The sequence below is a fragment of the Eptesicus fuscus genome, chromosome 3, assembly GCF_027574615.1.
Source record: "Eptesicus fuscus isolate TK198812 chromosome 3, DD_ASM_mEF_20220401, whole genome shotgun sequence".
Classification (NCBI taxonomy): Eukaryota; Metazoa; Chordata; class Mammalia; order Chiroptera; family Vespertilionidae; genus Eptesicus; species Eptesicus fuscus.
The window spans coordinates 57,630,492-57,649,652 of record NC_072475.1 but is presented as its reverse complement, the minus strand read 5'-3'; the positions used below and the strand labels follow the sequence as shown (position 1 = coordinate 57,649,652).

The window sequence follows — 19,161 nt, the reverse complement described above, 5'->3', positions numbered from 1 at the left end:
GTTCAGTGCAGTCGAAACTGGCATTCAGTGCAGTTGGGAGCTTCCTTCTCCCTCCTGCCAGAGAAAGCCAGCCAGGCACTCAGCCGCCCTTCCTCTCTGCGCGCGTGTCTCCGTACCTCCGCCCTTTGCAGCTCCTCTGATTCTCCGTGAGCTTTTCTCTTTCCTTCTAGTTGTAGAATTTCCACTCAGCCAGCTATACTGTGGTTCTGGATGATGTCCGTTCTGTCTTTTAGTTGTAGTTTTGAAATTGTTGTGCAAGGTAGCAGTTTAGGTGCTTACCTATTCCGCCATCTTGGTTCCTCCTTAACCTTCTTTTAATCTATAGGATTTCCTTCCATATGAACACAGAAATTTTAATACATAATATAAAAGCACAGTTGTGGTCCTATAAATAGAAGATTGTCAGGATGAAATACAACTGAAGGATGTGGTAAGAATGAACTCAGCATACCCCCTACCTCCTGGAATAGGAGAGTTTAATTTAATAATGTAAAATGAGTACTTCCCTATTCCAGTAACTACTCTTTGAAAATGTAATTCCTGCTGGCTGCTAAATATTTTAACACAGGGATATACTAAAGTGTATTTAACTATTTCTGTACTGGTTTTAAACTGTTTTATTTTCTTCTTGATTTTAATAAATAGCACTGTAATGAATATTTTTGTATTTATATCTTTGTTCCCATCTTTGATAATTTTCATGGGATGCATTTGTAGAAATAATATATGTATTTTCATAACTTTAACCCTTTGCACTCGCTTGCTTTTTTCTCGATTCCTCTATTCTAATGTTAACCTTGTCGAGTCACACTCGACATCCGAGTGCAAAAGGTTAAAAATATATAATGATAATAACAATACTTTTTTTTTTGAATCTTTATTGTTCAGATTACAGTTGTTTCTCCTTTTTCCCCACATATCTCCCCACCACCCAGTTCCTACCCCCCCCTCTTTCCTTACCTCCCCCCCCCCGCTGTCCTTATCCATAGGTGTATGATTTTTGTCCAGTCTCTTCCCATACTCCCCACACATACACCCCTTTCCCCCTGAGAATTATCAATCCACTCCCATTCTATGCCTGATTCTATTAAGTTCACCAGTTTATTCTGTTCCTCAGATTTTTAATTCACTTGACTTTTAGATTCACTTGTTGATAGATATGTATTTGTTGTTCATAATTTTTATCTTTCTTCTTCTTTTTCCTCTTTTTAAAGAATACCTTTCAGCATTTCATATAATGCTGGTTTGGTGGTGATGAACTCCTTTAGCTTTTTCTTATCTGTGAAGCTCTTTATCTGCCCTTCAATTCTGAATGATAACTTTGCTGGGTAGAGTAGTCTTGGTTGTAGGTTCCTGCTATTCATCACTTTGAATATTTCTTGCCACTCCCGTCTGGCCTGCATGGTTTCTGTTGAGAAATTAGCTGATAATCGTATGGGAGCTCCCTTGTAGGTAACTAACTGTTTTTCTCTTGCTGCTTGTAAGATTCTCTCTTTGTCTTTTGCTCTTGGCATTTTAATTATGATGTGTCTTGGTGTGGTCCTCTTTGGATTCCTTTTGTTTGGGGTTCTGTGTGCTTCCTGGACTTGTAAGTCTATTTCTTTCATCAGGTGGGGGAAGTTTTCGTTCATTATTTCTTCAAATAGGTTTTCAGCATCTTGCTCTCTCTCTTCTTCTGGTACCCCCATAATTCTGATGTTGGTTCGCTTGAAGTTGTCCCAGAGGCTTCTTACACTATCTTCAACTTTCTGAATTCTCTTCTCTTCATGCTTCTCTGGAAGAGTGTCCTTGGCCTCTTTGTATTCCAAATCTTTGAGTTGATTCTTGCAATCCTCTAGTCTGCTTTTGGGTCTCTGTATAATATTTTTTATCTCAGTCAGTGTATGTTTAATTTCTAGTTGGACCTCATTGAATTTATCGGCCTTTTCCATGAAATTCTTGAAAAACCTTATAACCGTGGTTTTGAACTCTATGTCCAGTCGCTTGTTCTCCTCCATTTCTTTGGTTTGTGATCTGTTTCCTTGCCTTCTCATATTCTCTGCTTCCCTAAGTTGGTAGGGTAGTTTTGTGTACTAGGTGTCCTATTGGTTCAACGGGTCAGCCTCCCAGTTACTTGAGGTGGACACTCTTGGTGTACCCTTGTGTACTGTGTCCCCCAGAAGGAGCTACAGCAAGGGCTAGTTTTCTCCTCCTTTGCTTGGGCGGTTTTGGAGCAGTCTGACTGGAGCTGCAGTTGGTTAAGCTGCTCCAGAACAGGCCATTTATATGCAAAAGCCACTGTGTGGAGCCTGGGCGGGTTTGTAGAATGTGCGGGGTGGGGCCTCAGGGCGGGGCCTCAGGGCTGGGTGGGGTCTCAGGGCGTCACTAGGCTGGGGCGTGGCCAACAGCGATGGCTGCCGTCAGCCGTCTCTGCCTTTCCACGTTTCCAAGTCCCTGCGCCCCGCGCTCCAGCGCAGTAAACAATGATTGCTGGGCGCACCACTGCAAAAAAGTCACTCTCACTTTCCGACCCGATGGCCGAGAGTCCAGCTTCTCCCCGTAGGTGCCTGGGTCCCCCGAGTGTCCCCAGAAACTGGATTTCAGAGTGATCGGGAGCTTGTCTCCCTGCGGGTTGAAGAAAAGCCGCGCACCCAGCCGCCCGCCACCGGCCAGATTCGCGTGCCTCCGTACCTCAGCTTTTCAGCGATTGTGCTTCTTTCTCTTCTTAGTTGTAAATCTTCCACTCAGCCAGCTTTCCCGTGGTTCTGGGTGGTAGACGTTTTTGTCTTTTAGTTGTATTTTTGAAATTGTTGTGTGAGGCAGCAGATTAGTTGTTTAACTATGCCGCCATCTTGGTTCCTCCCTCAATAACAATACTTTGAGAATTGTTCTCTCATCAGTATTTGTGCATGCATGATCAAAAGCTGTGATGAATCAAATTCATTCATCTACTAAGGATTGTAGTAATGAAAACTGTCTTTGTGTTTCCAGGCATTTTCAGATGAATTTCACAGAAGGGCTAATGGAAATTCCATCAGTGACAGCATTCCCAAGGCTCAGAACACACAAGGTTCAGTAAAGATATCTTTTCATTTTTCCTATATTTCTTTTAATTTTTTTTGTTGTTCTTTTTTGGGGTTCAGAAAAAATATTAAATTAAGAAATTATTTCTAGTTGTTAAATGACTATAGTGATAAGTGAAAAATGGCAGTGATGATTTTTATGAAAAAAAAATCTATTTGTGAGAAAGGAGATATTAAATCATATTCCATATACCCAGGCATGCAAGACACTGGCCATGATTGACAATCTTGAACAGAAGATTAAGCAATCCAAGGTAGATGATCTGTACAGAGGGCTTTAAGTAGTGATGAGGCTACTATTTTCTAAGGATGATGTGACCTGTGTTTTTGAAAATAGACACATTTAAAGAGACAATACCAACCAAATGCTTCTTCTCTGTCAAATTTGCTGTTACATGATTGGCTTTATCCTATTTGGAGTTTTCTGAGGCTTCTTGAATCTCATTATGTATGTCTTCCGTCAAATTTGGGAATTTTTCAGTCATTTATTCAAATACTTTCCCTGCACTTGTCTCTCATCTCCTCTGGTGCTCTAATAACATGAATGTTAAACGTTTTGATAATATCCTGCCAGTCCCAGAGGATCTGTTTTTGTGTTTGTTTTTTTCCTTTTAATATTTCTTTTCTCTGTTCTTCTGATGGGATAATTTTTATTGATCTACCTCCAAGACTCATTTCTCTGTCTACTGTTGAGTCTATCCAATGAATCTTTAAAATTTCAGATATTGCATTTTTAAGTGCTAAAATGTTCATTTAATTCTTAATTTATAATTTATATTTCTATGCAGAGACTCCTATTTTTCCACTCATTCAAAATCATTTCCATTCATTCAAATATATTTACTTTGACCTCAGGGAGCATACTTATAGTAGATACTTTAAAGTCTTTGAAAAGTCCAACATCCGGATCATCTTGACAAAAGCATCTATATTGAGTTTCTTTACCCTTGAGAACTGCTCACATTTTCTTGGTTCTTTGTATGACAAGCAGTTTTGGATAATAGGCTGGTTATTTTCATTTTTATGTTGTGACACTTGGGTCTTGTTAAAAATCTCCTGGAAAATGGTAATTGTTTTAGCAGACAGTCAGGCAGTGAAGTTCATCCTAACAGTTCTGTGTCACCTTCTATGGGCAGCGTTCCCATGTCACTTCAGTTCTCATGGCCTTTGCTGTGCTGCTGGGGACGGCTCCCCCATGTGCAGCTCCGGGGTGGGCTTAGGATTTATTCCCGTTTGTCACAGGACAGGGGTCACCTTCTCCAGCTATCCCCTCAGCAGAACTCCCCTCACATTCTTGGCTTGCAGGAGCCCATTTTCTAGGCCTCTCCCCAGAGACAGTGTTCTCTTGGCGTTTAAGTTGCCTGATCTGTTACCACATAACTTTGTGTGATCAGGGTTGTCCTTGGGCAAAGTGGGGAGAGAGAAGAGAGAGAGAGAAATAACAGGGATTTCCCACACCCAGCCATGTACACTTTTCAGACCACAAGGGCCCTTTTCCCTGGATGTTCTGGACAGAAATACATAATGTCTTTAAGAGCTTTAACTCCCTGTGGTGCCACTATGGAGTTCTGCAAGTGACGCCACCTTGTGGGCAGGGCTGGATTTAAAAAAATAAATATGGAAAATAAGGAAGATCCCTGCCATACTCTTCAGCTCACAGGGCCCCCTTTTCTCACTCCTCTGGCCCCACGCAGGGATTCTCTGAGAGTTTTGCTACCTGTGCTCCTTGTGCAGTTCCAAAGCTGGGAGAGACAAGAGGAAAATTTCAAAACTGCCCTCTTTACAGGTTGCCTCTTCAGGTTTTGACTCTCCTCCCCAATCTGCCTGCTGTTGCTTACTTTTCAGTCCTCAGTCAGTAGATATTGTATTTGTTTTAATTGTAATCAGTTGGAGAGATAGGCTTTCATGAACTGACTTCACCTTGGCCAGCACCAGAAATGCACATTTGATATGTTTTCTCTATGTATGTAAAAGGCTAAGTGACCATCTGACTGTCCAACCATCCGATCGGTGGGTATGACGTGCAATGACCACCAGGGGGCAAGCGCTCAATGCAGGAACTGCTGAGCTGCAGTGACTTGGCAGCAGTTGTTCTCAGGTGACGCACCTCAGAACCAGAGAGGAGGGAGCCTGATTCCGGGGTGTGTCACCCGAGAACCACCCTCTCACAAACTGGGATCCCTTGGGGGATGTGGGAGAGCTGGTTTTGGCCTAATCCCCACAGGCAAGTTGGAGGGACCCACTTACCAAAGGGACCCCACTCACTCTGCAGAAGCCCTTCAAGTCACAGCGCTGTCCCAGGTGTGGCCAGCCTGGGAGGGACCTCAGGAGGTTGGCTCCAGGGTATGTCCAGCACATCTTGCCCAGTCTTGCACCCTTCTCCCCCGGCCACCTTCTAATTAATTTCCTTTCAATATGCACGAATCTTTGCACCAGGGCTCTAGTGTTTTATAATGCTTTTTCAGAAACAGACCGTCCTTGGGGCTAAGGGTAAGAACCATGTCAGAGGCCAGAGATACAGGGTTTGGGACGGAGAGGGAGGGAAGTATGGGAGGGACACATGTGAGGAGCATGAGACTTAAGTCATTCTTGCTATTGTTAACTTCATTATTAACTCCTTTTTTTTTTTCTTTTCAGGTTTGTATGGGACTGTTACCAGCCCTGCTTCAGGAGTGCACGAAATGAAAATTGGCCCCATCACCTTCCAGCTGGCCACTGGAGATATTGCTAAAGAAGAGGCAGATGTGATTGTAAATTCAACAACAAAGACATTTAATCACAAAGCAGGTACTTTACTTGTAGGATTTTTGCTACAGTAATGGTCACAGTCGATCCCATGAAGGAGGGTTTCAATAACCAAACTAATCTACAGTTGCTATAGCCAAACTGGTTTCTATAATTTTGGCTTTGTAATATCCTATATAATAAAGAGGCAATATGCAAACTAACCCTCATGCCCTCACAAGATGGCTGCCTATGACCAGGCCTGCAGAGGGATCGGTGAGGGATGACCAAATGACTGAACAAACAGGCTGCGTGCAGCGATGAGGCTGGTGGGTGGACTGTGAAGGGCAACCAGGTCGGCAGGCGGGGCAATTGGGGGCGACGAGGGAGGGGCAGTTGGGCGCAATGAGGTCAGCAGGGAGGGGGGCAGTAATGGATGACCAGACTGGTGGAAGTGGCAGTTAGGAACAACCTGGCCTGCAGAGAGGGGGCAGTTGGGGGCCATCTGGCTGGTGGGGAGGGGCAGTTAGGGGCAATCAGGCCAGCACACAGAGGCAGTGAGGGGCTATTAGGCCAGCAGCGGAGGGGCAGTTAGGGATGTCCAGGAAGACAGGCAGGTGAGCGATTAGGAGTCAGTGGTCCAGGATAGTAAGAGGGATGTCTGACTGCTGGTTTAAGCCCGATCCCCGGGATTAGGTCTAAACTGGCAGTCGGACATCCCCCACGGGGTCCTGGATTGGAGAGGGTGAAGGCTGGATGGGAGACCCCCTTCCGTGCATGAATTTTGTGCACTGAGCCTCTAGTGAATTAATAATTTTAAAATTATTTTGACATGGTTTCTTATAATTGCTAACAGTTATTTCATGAATTTTTATTCCTTTGATCAGAAATGCCCAGGTTGTAAGAATCCTTTAATGATGGGGAAAGCATTTAGATAATGAGGCAGTCATTCTGATCCAAGTGTATTGTATTAATTTTTTACTCATGTTTGTAAATATGTTGATGTTCTCATGTAGGGGTCTCCAAAGCAATTTTGGAAAAGGCTGGACAAAATGTGGAAATAGAATGTTCTCGCCTAGGTAAGGCACTATGCTGCTTTTCAGTCCTAAAGAGTAAGTGGAAGGCTGAATGTGGGAGGCTGTGGAGAGGGAGACAACATATTAATCTTAAAATCATACATTTTACTAAAGAATTCCACTCATAGAGAATTAGAAATGAAGAGGAGTGAAAAGTGAGATCATGGCTAAAACGAGAAGGTAAGCAAGAAAGATTCATCAGAGGTAGTATTTCAGGAGTCTCTTATTGGCACAAAATGCTTTCTTTGCCAAAGCAGACATTTTGCTTTGTAAACAAACAGTAAGTTCAGCATCTGATTGTGCATCTTTTTGTTTTGTGTTTCTTAGCTCAACAGCACAACAATGGTTATATAATTACTGATGGTGGAGCATTGAAGTGCAAGAATATTATTCATGTCGATGGTGGAGCTGATGTCAAGAGATCGGTTACCTGTGTTTTGAAAGAGTGTGAACAACGGAATCACTCGACCATTTGCCTCCCAGCCATTGGGACAGGTTGGTAGCTTCTCAAGGCTAAATTCTTAGGTGTCCCTTTTCCCTTTGATCTCCTGCTGACCTGAATGTAGTTGATGCTGAGTCTGAGGAAGGGCAGCTTCCTCACCCCAAGGCAGTCACTGAGGGAAGGAGCAAGACATCTGCTCTCTAATGTGGAGGAGAAGAGAGAGGAAGGGAAAGGAGCAGAGAGAAAGAATGGCCATCCCTCCTTCTCTTTTCACCTGTTCCTTTCTCTTTTTTCATCTCTTCTATATCCCCCATTATTTAGTACTTAACCTTCTCCTCCATCCCCTCTCCATGGGGAACATCAGTGCATCGACTTCCACCTCCCTGTAACTGACTCCCAGGTGAGCATTGCCAAGCCTCTTCTCTCACCTCTTGAGCAGTGGCTGTGCAGGTTGGCCTTGGGGCATCTCTGCACAGAAACCTTTCAGTCACCTTAACCCAGTGGGTTCTAATGGGTCAGAAACAACTCACCATCTTTCTCTTCTCAGCTTCCTTGCCTCTTTCAACTTTCCTGTTTTCCTCTGACTATATAATGATTGAGTGATTGATTCTCCATATGTAAAGATGTGCTTTGGGTTTATCGTTACTAAGGTTGTGCTCTTTGAGCTCTTTTCCCAGAAATCTGAGTTCTAGTAGTATGCATTGAGTTCTATGCATTGATTAGGAATTTTTGCTTGGTCTCCCTTAAGAGAGCTGGTCAGGGGAGGCAAATTCCCTATGGCTTGAAGTGGAATGGAGCTGACGGGTTCCAGAGAGGGACCACTTGGCACTAGATTGATCATTCCATTGCACAGGAGTGAAGTTTGAATGTGTACACTGGCTCTCCAAAAGTTTAGCCTCAATAAACTTACCCATCTTTGTCACTTTCACATCAGCCAACATGTAATCTATTATCTATCTATCTCTCTATCTCTTTATCTCTACCTATCTATCATATGTCATGCCTTGTGGACACCCATTAATGATTGTCTACCAGGGGTCCTCAAACTTTTTAAACAGGGGGCCAGTTCACTGTCCCTTAGACCGCTGGAGGGCCGGACTATAGTTTAAAAAAAACTATGAACAAATTCCTATGAACACTGCACATATCTTATTTTGAAGTAAAAAAACAAAACAGCAAAAACACCCGCATGTGGCCCGCGGGTCGTAGTTTGAGGACGCCTGGTCTAGTCTTTGTCTCCCTTTGCTGTTTCCTCTTTGTTCTAGTCTTGTGTTTGTATCTTAACTTTATTTGGGCCAAAAAAGCAGGCAGCCCAGGGTTAGCATAGACCTGCCCAAGGGAGTACCCAGGTAGAGTAAAAAAAGAAACAAGGAAATGAGGCTGGTTTAGTTTTGTATACATATGTATGCATGTTTGAGTATTTCTGCATTACTGCAAACCTTTTGTTTCTTCTATCGACCTGATGCCCTGATGGCATTGCTGTTCTGCACAAATAACTGCACATTAGCAGGATCTCCTTGCTTATCTTCTTTACCTATCTCTATCACCACCGGAGCTGGTCCTTAGACTAATAGATGGGGACGCTTTCTCCCTTAGTGGTGTTTATGAGTTGAGTTTGACTGGGAAGGATCAAGACAGCTTCTGGCCCAAAAGGAAGCCCTCTACCTGGTACCTACAGATATTTGCCCTCAGGGAGAGAATGGGTGGGCAGTGATTCCTGCAAGCACCTCAAGTTCAATGAAAACTCCAAACCCAATTCACTGCCTTCTCCCTAGAAAACCTTCCCTTCCTGTTATATCACTGATTATATCACTTTCTATCTAGAGTCCTTGACTCTACCCTCTTTATCACTCCCATGTTTATTAGTTTATTAATTAGTTTGATTAAATGTTTTCTGAGTGACTGCCATGTGCCAGGCACGGTGCAGAGACCTGGAGGATAGAAAGATGCCCAAGAAAAGGATCCAGTCCACAAGAAGCACCTAGCTCATTGTGAGACAGACATGTAAAGAAACAACCTTAGTACTATGTGCCCATGATAAACACATGAAGGTGTGCGAGTGGGAAAAGAAGGTACATGTATACTTGAACAAAAGGTCAGGTTTACAGGTATTTGGTCTCTAAGTCTTCCTGACTTTATTTTCTAAATATCTCCTTGCTCTGACCCCTTTTTCTTCAATTCTTGTCTTTGCCTAACCTTTTATTATAGCCTCCTATCTAAACCTGCGCTCTCTGCTCCAGTGGCTCCTATCCCCCCGCAACTGGCATGGTAGGCCTTGCAGACTTATTTTTCTCAAAAACAGATCTATTTCTCTGAACACACCAGGTGAGGTTGCACATATCACACCCCTATTACACAGTTGTAGGCTTTCCCTCAGTTTTCCATACTTCAACTATTGAACACCATTCATCTTTACATATTATATGCCATGTGTCCTAAGTGCCTAGATGAGCTTCTAGCTTTTAATGGGACACATTAAATATTTGTTGAAAGTGAGTGACTGTATCTAAACACTCCTATTTGAATTCTTCCAAATATCATGAGATAACCATAGCTTTGCAAAGGATCATTTCCCTCTTGCCCTGCTCATCTAATTAAAAGCAAAAACAAAAAACCTGAACAAACCCTCTTGGTTAGTTTTATGTGGGGTTTGTCTACATTCCCACAATTGTCCACAGAGCCAAGTCTATCTTATTTCTGCGATAATGGTGGGGACCATCAATGGAGATAAACCTCGTGGGCCCTTAGTCTGTCACACCAGGTTTGTCAGGGGACTTTTACATTGTTACCTGCCCTTCCCCCACCCACTGTGATAGCTGCTGTTCATGTGGGACTGCTACCATGGTTTTTCATGAGAATTTTCAAGGAACTTGTCATGATCTTACCAAGGCAGAAAGCTGGAGGAAAAAAAATATGGAGCATGCTTAATTAGGAGATGACCCACTCAGGTAGCAACCTTCAATCCTGCTAGTCAGCTAAGATCTCACCAAGTGTGGGAAGAAAGACTTCCTGGAGGTTCAAGGATAACTTGCATGTAAAAGAGTATAGATGATAACAAATAGCTTAGAGCTCTAGGTGTCTTACAAAATTATTTTAGCAGAAATCAAGTCCCCAAAGAAAAAGAACACGTGTGTAAAGTCAAGTGATGATAAAGAAAAAAAAAATTGCTGTTGTCTTTAAAGAGCATTTCAATATGTATTAGTATCTTTCACTTTGGATATTTTGAGAACACTAGTGAGCCAAGAAAGATGAACTGTGCTTTGTAACACAGAGAAACACAATGAGCTGGAATCCGCTAAATAGAGCAGATATGAACATCAGTCATCAAAAGTTAGATTTCCTTTTTTCAATGTTGGGCTGTTGGCTTCTTGACATCCTGGAACAAGAACTCTCCACTGCATCTCAAGCTTCAAAAGTGTTTGCTGATGTATTGTTAGAAAAGTCCATGGAGATGAAAAATTTGGGGTGTGTGGATTCATTCTCTGAGAATTTGAATCCCTAATTTATTCCTCAGCTTTTTCCAACTGGATCCTTATTTTTCTAGTCATTTTTATTTGCCTTTCCAGGAAGTGCTCAACAAGACCCAGATAAGGTTGCTGAAGCCATAATGGATGCCATTGAAGACTTTATCCAGAAAGGACTTGTCCAGTCTGTGAAAAAAGTTAAAGTTGTTATCTTTCAGCCTCAAATAATGGATGTTTTTTGTGCCAACATGAAAAAAAGAGAAGGCTCCCAGGTTCCCTCACAGTCTATAATGTCCAAAGTTGCATGTAAGTTGTTGATTTTTATGAAATGTATGTTCCTAATATTGAGGTCACATGAGAAATAGCTAAAATTCTACATTATTTTTTGTGGTAGTTTACTAGCTTCCCCTGGTTTTATTGAGATATAATTGATATACGTCACAGGTTAAGGTGTACTGAATAATGGTTTGACTTTACATATGTTACTGCAATATGTTTAGTTAGTATCCATTATCTCATACATCTCTTAAAATGAGAAAGCAAAATGATCTTTTTTTCCTTATAATGAGAACTCTTAGAATTAACAGCTTTCATGTATATTATACAGGTACTAGTGGCCTAGTGCACGAAATTCCTGCACAGAAGGGAGGGGTGTCTCTCAGCCAGGCCTGCACCCTCTCCAATCTGGGACCCCTCAAAGGATGTCCAACTGCCGGTTTAAAGGGATCGGGTCTCAACTGGCAGTTGGACATCCCTCTCGAAATCCAGGACTGCTGGCTCTTAATCGCTCACCTGCCTGCCTGCCTGCCTGATTGCCCCTAACGACTCTGCCTGCTAGCCTGCTCGCCCTCACCTCCCCTCCCCACTGGCCTGTTCGCCCCCAACTGCCCTGCTGCTGGCCTGCTCATTCCAAACTGCCCCCCTTGCTATCCTGATAACTGCCAACTGACCCCCACTGACATCCTGCTAGCCCCCAACTGGCCCCCTGCTGCTCTGCTTACCCCCAATGGCCCCACCCCCCACCAGCCTGATCACAACTGCCGTCCCATCCTAACCTGATCACCCACAACTGCCCTCCCCTCTTGGCCTCTAACCACCTCTACCTTGGCCCCGCCACCATAGCTTTGTCCAGAAGAACATCCGGAATGTCTCCTGGAAGGTCTCCCAGTCTAATTAACATATTACCCTTTTATTAGTATAGATGTTAACTATAGTCATCACGCTGTACATTATATCCTTGGTAATTATTTATCTTGCAACTAGAAGTTTGTACATTTGACCTCTTTTTTCAATTTCCCCTTCTCCCAATCCACCTCTGGTAACCACAAATCTGATATCTCTTTCTATGACTGTGAGTTGTTGTTTTTTTAGCTTCCACATATAAGTGAGATTTTTAAGAAATATATTTTTATTGATTTCAAAGAGGAAGGGAGAGGGGGAGAGAGAGAGAGAAATATCCATGATGGGAGAGAATCATGGATCGGCTGCCTCCTTCATGCCCCCCTACTGGGGATCGAGCCCACAACCTGGGCATGTGCTCTTGACTGGAATCCACCCAGGACCCTCTGGTCTATAGGCTGACACTCCATTCACTGAGCCAAACTGGCTAGAGTTGTAAGTAAAATCTTATAGTATTTGTCTTTTTCTGTCCACCTTGCATCGGCTAATCTTTAATGAACTATCAGAAAGAAAAATTAAGAAAACAATCCCATTTACAATTGCATCAAAAAGAATAAAATATCTAGGAATATATTTAACCAAGAAGGTAAAACTGATAAGACACTGATAAAAGAAATTAAAGAAGACAAAATAAATGGAAAGATATTATGTGCTCATGTATGTAAGAATTAATATTGTTTAACTATCCATACTTCCTAAAGCAATCTACAGATTCAGTGCAATCCCTATCAAAATTCCAATGGAATTTTCTCAGAAATACAAGAAACAATTGTAAAGTTTGTATGGAACCACAAAACACCCCAAATAGCAAAAGCAATTTTGAGAAAGAATAAAAAAGGTAGAGGCATGATTCCTGATTTGAAAGTATATTATAGAGCTACAGTAATCAAAACAGTAGGGTATTGGTATAAAAACAGACACATAGATCAATGGAAAAGAATAGAGAGCCCAGAAATAAACCCATGCATATATGGTCAATTAATTGATAACAAAGGAGCCAAGAATATACAATGGGGAAAGGGTCGTCTCTTTAATAAATAGTGTTGGGCACCTACTTCAGTAGCACATATCTATATAAATAAAAATCTAAGTGACCATTATGACTGGTCCACTGAATGACTGGTTGACCAGTTGCTATGATGCGCACTGACCACCAGGGGCAGACGCTCAACACAGGAGCTGCCCCCCTGGTGGTCAGTGCACTCCCAAGGCCAACTTCCTGCAGTCCCTCCCTGCGTCTGGCCTCCCCCATGGGGACCGGCCCCAATTGGCCCTGATCAGGACTGGGTGAGAAGGCCCTGATCGGCCCTGATCGCTGGCCAGGCCAAGGGACCCTACCTGTGCATGAATTCATGCACCGGGCCTCTAGTGCTAAAATAAATGGTGTTGGGAAAACTGAACAGCCATGCAAAAGGATAGATCTGGCCACTATCTTACACCACACACAAAAATCCACTCAAAATAGATTAAAGACCTAAATGTAAGACCTGACACCATAAAACATCTAAAAGAAAACATAAGGGGTAAGCTTCTTAACATCCGTCTGGACAAGTGGGAATATATCAAACAAAAAAGCTTCTACAGAGCAAAGAAAACCATCAATATTTTTCTACAGAATGGGAGAAAATATTTGCAAGTCATATACCTGATTAGGGGTTAATATAAAAAATATATATAAAGAACTCCTACAACTCAATAGAAAACACCCCAAACAATCCAATTTTAAAATGCACAGAGGATATGAATAGACATATTTTTTCCAAAGAAGATATAGAAATGGCCAATAGGTACATGAAAAGGTGCTTAGCATCGTTAATCATCAGGGAAACGCAGATGAAAATAATAATGAGATATCACCTCACACATGTTAAAATGCTATTATGGAAAAGACACTCTTGGCTCGCAGGAGCCCATTCTCTAGGCCTCTCCCCAGAGAGACAGTGTTCTCTTGGAGTTTAAGTTGCCTGTTCTGTTGCCACATAACTTTGTGTGATCAGGGTTGTCCTTGGGCAAAGTGGGGAGAGAGAAGAGAGAGAGAGAAAAATAACAGGGATTTCCCACACCCAGCCACGTACACTTTTCAGACCACAAGGGCCCTTTTTCCTGGATGTTCTGGACAGAAATACAGAACATCTCTAAGAGCTTTAACTCCCTGTGGTGCCACTATGGAGTTCTGCAACTGGGGTCACCTTGTGGGCAGGGCCTGGATTTAAAAAAATAAATATGGAAAATAAGGAAGATCCCTGCCATACACTTCAGCTCAGAGTTCCCACTTTTCTTGATTCTCTGGCCCCACACAAGGATCCTCTGAGAGTTTTGCTACCTGTGCTCCTTGTGCAGTTCCAAAGCTGGGAGAGAAAAGAGGAAAATTTCAAAACTCCCCGCTTTCCAGGTTGCCTCTTCAGGTTTTGTCTCCCCTCCCCAGTCTGCCTGCTGTTCTTACTTTTCAGTCCTCAGTCAGTAGATACTGTATTTGCCCCTTGTTTTAATTGTACTCAGTTGGAGAGATAGGCTCTAGTGGGCTGACTTCACCTTGGCCAGCACCAGAAGGCCACGTTTGATATGTTTTCTCTATGTATGTAAAAGGCTAAGTGACCATCTGACTGTCCGACCATCCGATTGGTAACTATGACGTGCAATGACCACCAGGGTGCAGGCGCTCAATGCAGGAGCTACTGAGCTGCAGTGACTTGGCAGTGGTGGTTCTCAGGTGACACACCCCAGAACCAGAAATGAGGGAGCCCAATTCCGGGTGTGTCACCCGAGAACTGCCTTCTCACAATCTAGGACCCCTTGGGATATGTGAGAGAGTGCTTTGGACCAAATCCCCACAGGCCAGGCTGCGGGACCCCACCGACCAAAGGGACCCCGCTCACTCTACAGATGCCCTTCAAGTCACAGCGCTACCCCAGGTGGAGCCGGTCTAGGAGGGACCTCGGGAGGTTGGCTCCAGGGTATGTCCAGCACATCTTGCCCAGTCTTGGCCCCCCAGCCACCTTCTAATTAATTACCTTTCAATGTGCACAAATCTGTGCACCAGGGCTCTAGTGTTTTATAATGCTTTTTCAGAAACAGACTGTCCTTGGGGCTAAGGGTGAGAACCATGTTAAAGGCCAGAGATACAGGGCTTGGGATGGAGAGGGAGAGAAGTATAGGAGGGACACATGTGAGGAGCATGAGACTTAAGTCATTCTTGCTATTGTTAACTTGATTATTAACTCCATTTTTTCTTTTCTTTCAGGTTTGTATGGGACTGTTACCAGCCCTGGTTCAGGAGTGCATGAAATGAAAATTGGCCCCATCACCTTCCAGGTGGCCACTGGAGATATTGCTAAAGAAGAGGCAGATGTGATTGTAAATTCAACAACAAAGACATTTAATCACAAAGCAGGTACTTGTAGGATTTTTGCTACAGTAATGGTCACAGTCGATCCCATGAAGGAGGGTTTCTATAACCAAACCATTCTACAGTTGCTATAGCCAAACTGGTTTCTACAACTTTGGCTTAATAATATGAATTAATAAGTTTGAAATTATTTCGACATGGTTTCTTATAATTGGTAACTGTTTTTTCATGAATTTTCCTTCTTTGTGATCAGAAATGCCCAGGTTGTAAGAATCCTTTAATGATGGGGAAAGCCTTTAGATAATGAGGCAATCATTCTGATCCAAGTGTACTGTACTGATTTTTTACTCATGTTTGTAAATATGTTGATGTTCTCATGTAGGGGTCTCCAAAGCAATTTTGGAAAAGGCTGGACAAAATGTGGAAATAGAATGTTCTCGCCTAGGTAAGGCACTATGCTATTTTTCGGTCCTAAAGAGTAAGTGGAAGGCTGAATGTGGGAGGCTGTGGAGAGGGAAACAACATATTAATCTTAAAATCATACATTTTACTAAAGAATTCCACTCATAGAGAATTAGAAATGAAGAGGAGTGAAAAGTGAGATCATGGCTAAAAAGAGAAGGTAAGCAAGAAAGATTCATCAGAGGTAATATTTCAGGAGTCTCTTATTGGCACAAAATGCTTTATTTGCCAAAGCACACATTTTGCTTTGTAAACAGTCAGAGAGTAAGTTTAGCATCTGATTTTTCAACTTTTTGTTTTGTTTCTTAGCTCAACAGCACAACAATGGTTATATAATTACTGATGGTGGAGCACTGAAGTGCAAGAATATTATTCATGTCGATGGTGGAGCTGATGTCAAGAGATCAGTTACCTGTGTTTTGCAAGAGTGTGAAAAATTGAATCACTCCACCATTTGCCTCCCAGCCATTGGGACAGGTTGGTAGCCTCTCAAGGCTAAATTCTTAGGTGTCCCTTTTCCCTTAATTTTCCTGCTGATCAGAATGTAGTTGATGCTGAGTCTGAGGAATGGCAGCTTCCTCACCCCAAGGCAGTCACTGAGGGAAGGAGCAAGGCATCTGCGCTCTAATATGGAGGAGAAGAGAGAGGAAGGGAAAGGAGCAAAGAGAAAGAATGGCCATCCCTCCTTCTCTTTTCACCTGTTCCTTTCTCTTTTTTCATCTCTTCTATATCCCCCATTATTTAGTATTTAACCTTCCCCTCCATCCCCTCTCCATGGAGAACATCAGTGCATCGACTTCCACCTCCCTGTAACTGACTCCCAGGTGAGCATTGCCAAGCCTCTTCTCTCACCTCTTGAGCAGTGGCTGTGCAGGTTGGCCTTAGGGCATCTCTGCACAGAAACCTTTCAGTCCAGTCACCTTAACCCAATGGGTTCTAATGGGTCAGACACTCAACTCACCACCTTTCTCTTCTCAGCCTCCTTGCCTCTTTCAAGTTTCCTGTTTTCCTCTGACTATATAATGATTGTGTGATTGATTCTCCATATAAAAAGATGGGCTTTGGTTTATCATTACTAAGGTTTTTTTTGTTGTTGTTGGTTTTTTTAGCTATTTTCCCAGGAATCTGAGTTCTATTAGTATGCATTGAATAGGAATTGTTGCTTGATCTCCCTTAAGAGAGGTGGTCCAGGGAGGCAAATTCCATCTGGCTTGATGTGGAATGGAGTTGACTGGTTCCAGAGAGGGACCACTCAACACTGGATTGATCATTCCATTGCTCAGGAATCGAAGTTTGAATGTCTGCACTGGTCTGGTAGGCCCTCCAAAAGTTTAGCCTCAATAAACTTACCCATCCTTGTCACTTTCACATCAGCCAACATGTAATCTATCATCTGTCAATCTATCTATCTATTTATCTATCTAATTATCTACCTACCTACCTACCTACCTACCTACCTACCTACCTACCTACCTCTCTTTCTATCTCTACCTATCTCTCTATCATCTATCATGTCTTGCAAATACCCCTTAATGATTGTCTAGTCTTTGTCTCCATTTACTATTTCCTCTTTATTCTGGTCTTGTGTTTCTATCTTAACTTTATTTGGGCCAAAAAAGCAGGCAGCCCAGGGTTAGCATAGACTTGCCCAAGGGAGTACCCAGATAGAGTCAAAAAAGAAACAAGCAAATGAGGCTGGTTTAGTTTTGTATACATATGTATGCATGTTTGAGTATTTCTGCATTACTGCAAACCTTTTGTTTCTTCTATCGACCTGATGGCAGTGTTGTTCTGCACAAATAACAGCACATTAGCAAGATCTCCTTGCTTATCTTCTTTACTTATCTCTATCACCACCTGAGCTGGTCCCTAGACAAACAGATGGGGACGCTTTCTCCCTTAGTTGTGTTTATGAGTTGAGTTTGGCTGGGAGGGATCAAGACAGCTTCTGGCCCAAAAGGAAGCCCTCTACCTAGTACCTTCAGATATCTGGCCTCAGGGAGAGAATGGGTGGTCACTGATTCCTGCAAGCACCTCAAGTTCAATGAAAACTCCAAACCCAATTCACTGCCTTCTCCCTAGAAAACCTTCCCTTCCTGTTATATCACTGATTACATCACTTTCTACTTAGAATCCTTGTCTCTACCCTCTTTATCGCTCCCATGTTTATTAGTTTATTAATTAGTTTGATTAAATGTTTTCTGAGTGACTGCTATGTGCCAGGCACCAGGCAGAAGCCTGGAGGATAGAAAGATGCCCAAGAAAAGGATCCAGTCCACAAGAAGCACCTAGCTCATAGTGAGACAGACATGTAAAGAAACAACCGCAGTACTGTGTGCCCATGATATACAGATGAAGGTGTGCGGGTGGGAAAAGAAGGTACATGTATACTTCAACAATATGCCAGGTATACAGGCAGTTGGTCCCTAGGTCTTCCTGACTTTATTTCCTAAATATCTCCTTGCTCTGACCCCTTTTTCTTCAATTCTTGTCTTTGCCTAACTTTTTATTATAGCCTCCTATCTAGACCTGCGCTCTGTACCCCAGTGCCTCCTATCCCCCCACCACTGGCATGGTAGGCCTTGCAGACTTATTTTTCTCAAAAACAGATCTATTTCCCTGAACACACCAGGTGAGGTTGCACATATCACACGCCTATTACACAGTTGTAGACTTTCCCTCAGTTTTCCATACTTCACCTATTGAACACCATTCATCTTTACATATTATATGACATGTATCCTAAGTGCCTAGATGAGCTTCTAGCTTTTGATGGGACACATTAAATATTTGTTGAAAGTGAGTGACTATATCTAAACACTCCTATTTGAATTCTTCCAAATATCATGAGATAACCATAGCTTTGCAAAGGAGAATTTCCCTTTTTCCCTGCTCATCTAATTAAAAACAAAAAACAAAAACCTGAACAAACCTTCTTGGTTAGTTTTATGTGGGGTTTGTCTACATTCCCACAATTGTCCACGGAGCCAAGTCTATCTTATTTCTGCGATAATGGTGGGCACCATCAATGGGGATAAACCTAGTGGGCCCTTAGTTTCTCACACCAGGTTTGTTAGGGGACTTTTACATTGTTACCTGCCCTTCCCCCACCCACTGTGATAGCTGCTGTTCATATGGGACTGCTACCATGGTTTTTTATGAGAATTTTCAAGGAACTTGCCATGATCTTACCAAGGCAGTAAGCTGGAGGAAAAAAGGTATGGAGCATGCTTAATTAGGAGATGACCCTCTCAGATGGTAACCTTGAATCCTGCTACTCAGCTAAAATCTCACCAAGTGTGGGAAGAAAGACTTCCTGGAGGTTCAAGGATAACTTGCATGTAAAAGAGTATAGATGATAACAAATAGCTTAGATCTCTAGGTGTCTTACAAAATTCTCTTAGAA

General features: G+C 42.7%; 1 protein-coding gene across 1 annotated transcript in view; it reads left to right on the top strand.

Annotated features, from left to right (window-relative positions):
- The window catches only part of LOC129148584 (protein mono-ADP-ribosyltransferase PARP14-like), a 67,456-nt gene that overhangs the window by 37,146 nt on the left and 11,149 nt on the right, over window positions 1-19,161 (top strand). Inside the window, exons 9-12 of the mRNA XM_054713918.1 lie at window positions 2,971-3,049; window positions 15,189-15,338; window positions 15,676-15,738; window positions 16,065-16,232. Of these exons, the coding sequence (XP_054569893.1) occupies window positions 2,971-3,049; window positions 15,189-15,338; window positions 15,676-15,738; window positions 16,065-16,232 (460 nt within the window). The remainder of the gene's footprint in view (window positions 1-2,970; window positions 3,050-15,188; window positions 15,339-15,675; window positions 15,739-16,064; window positions 16,233-19,161) is intronic.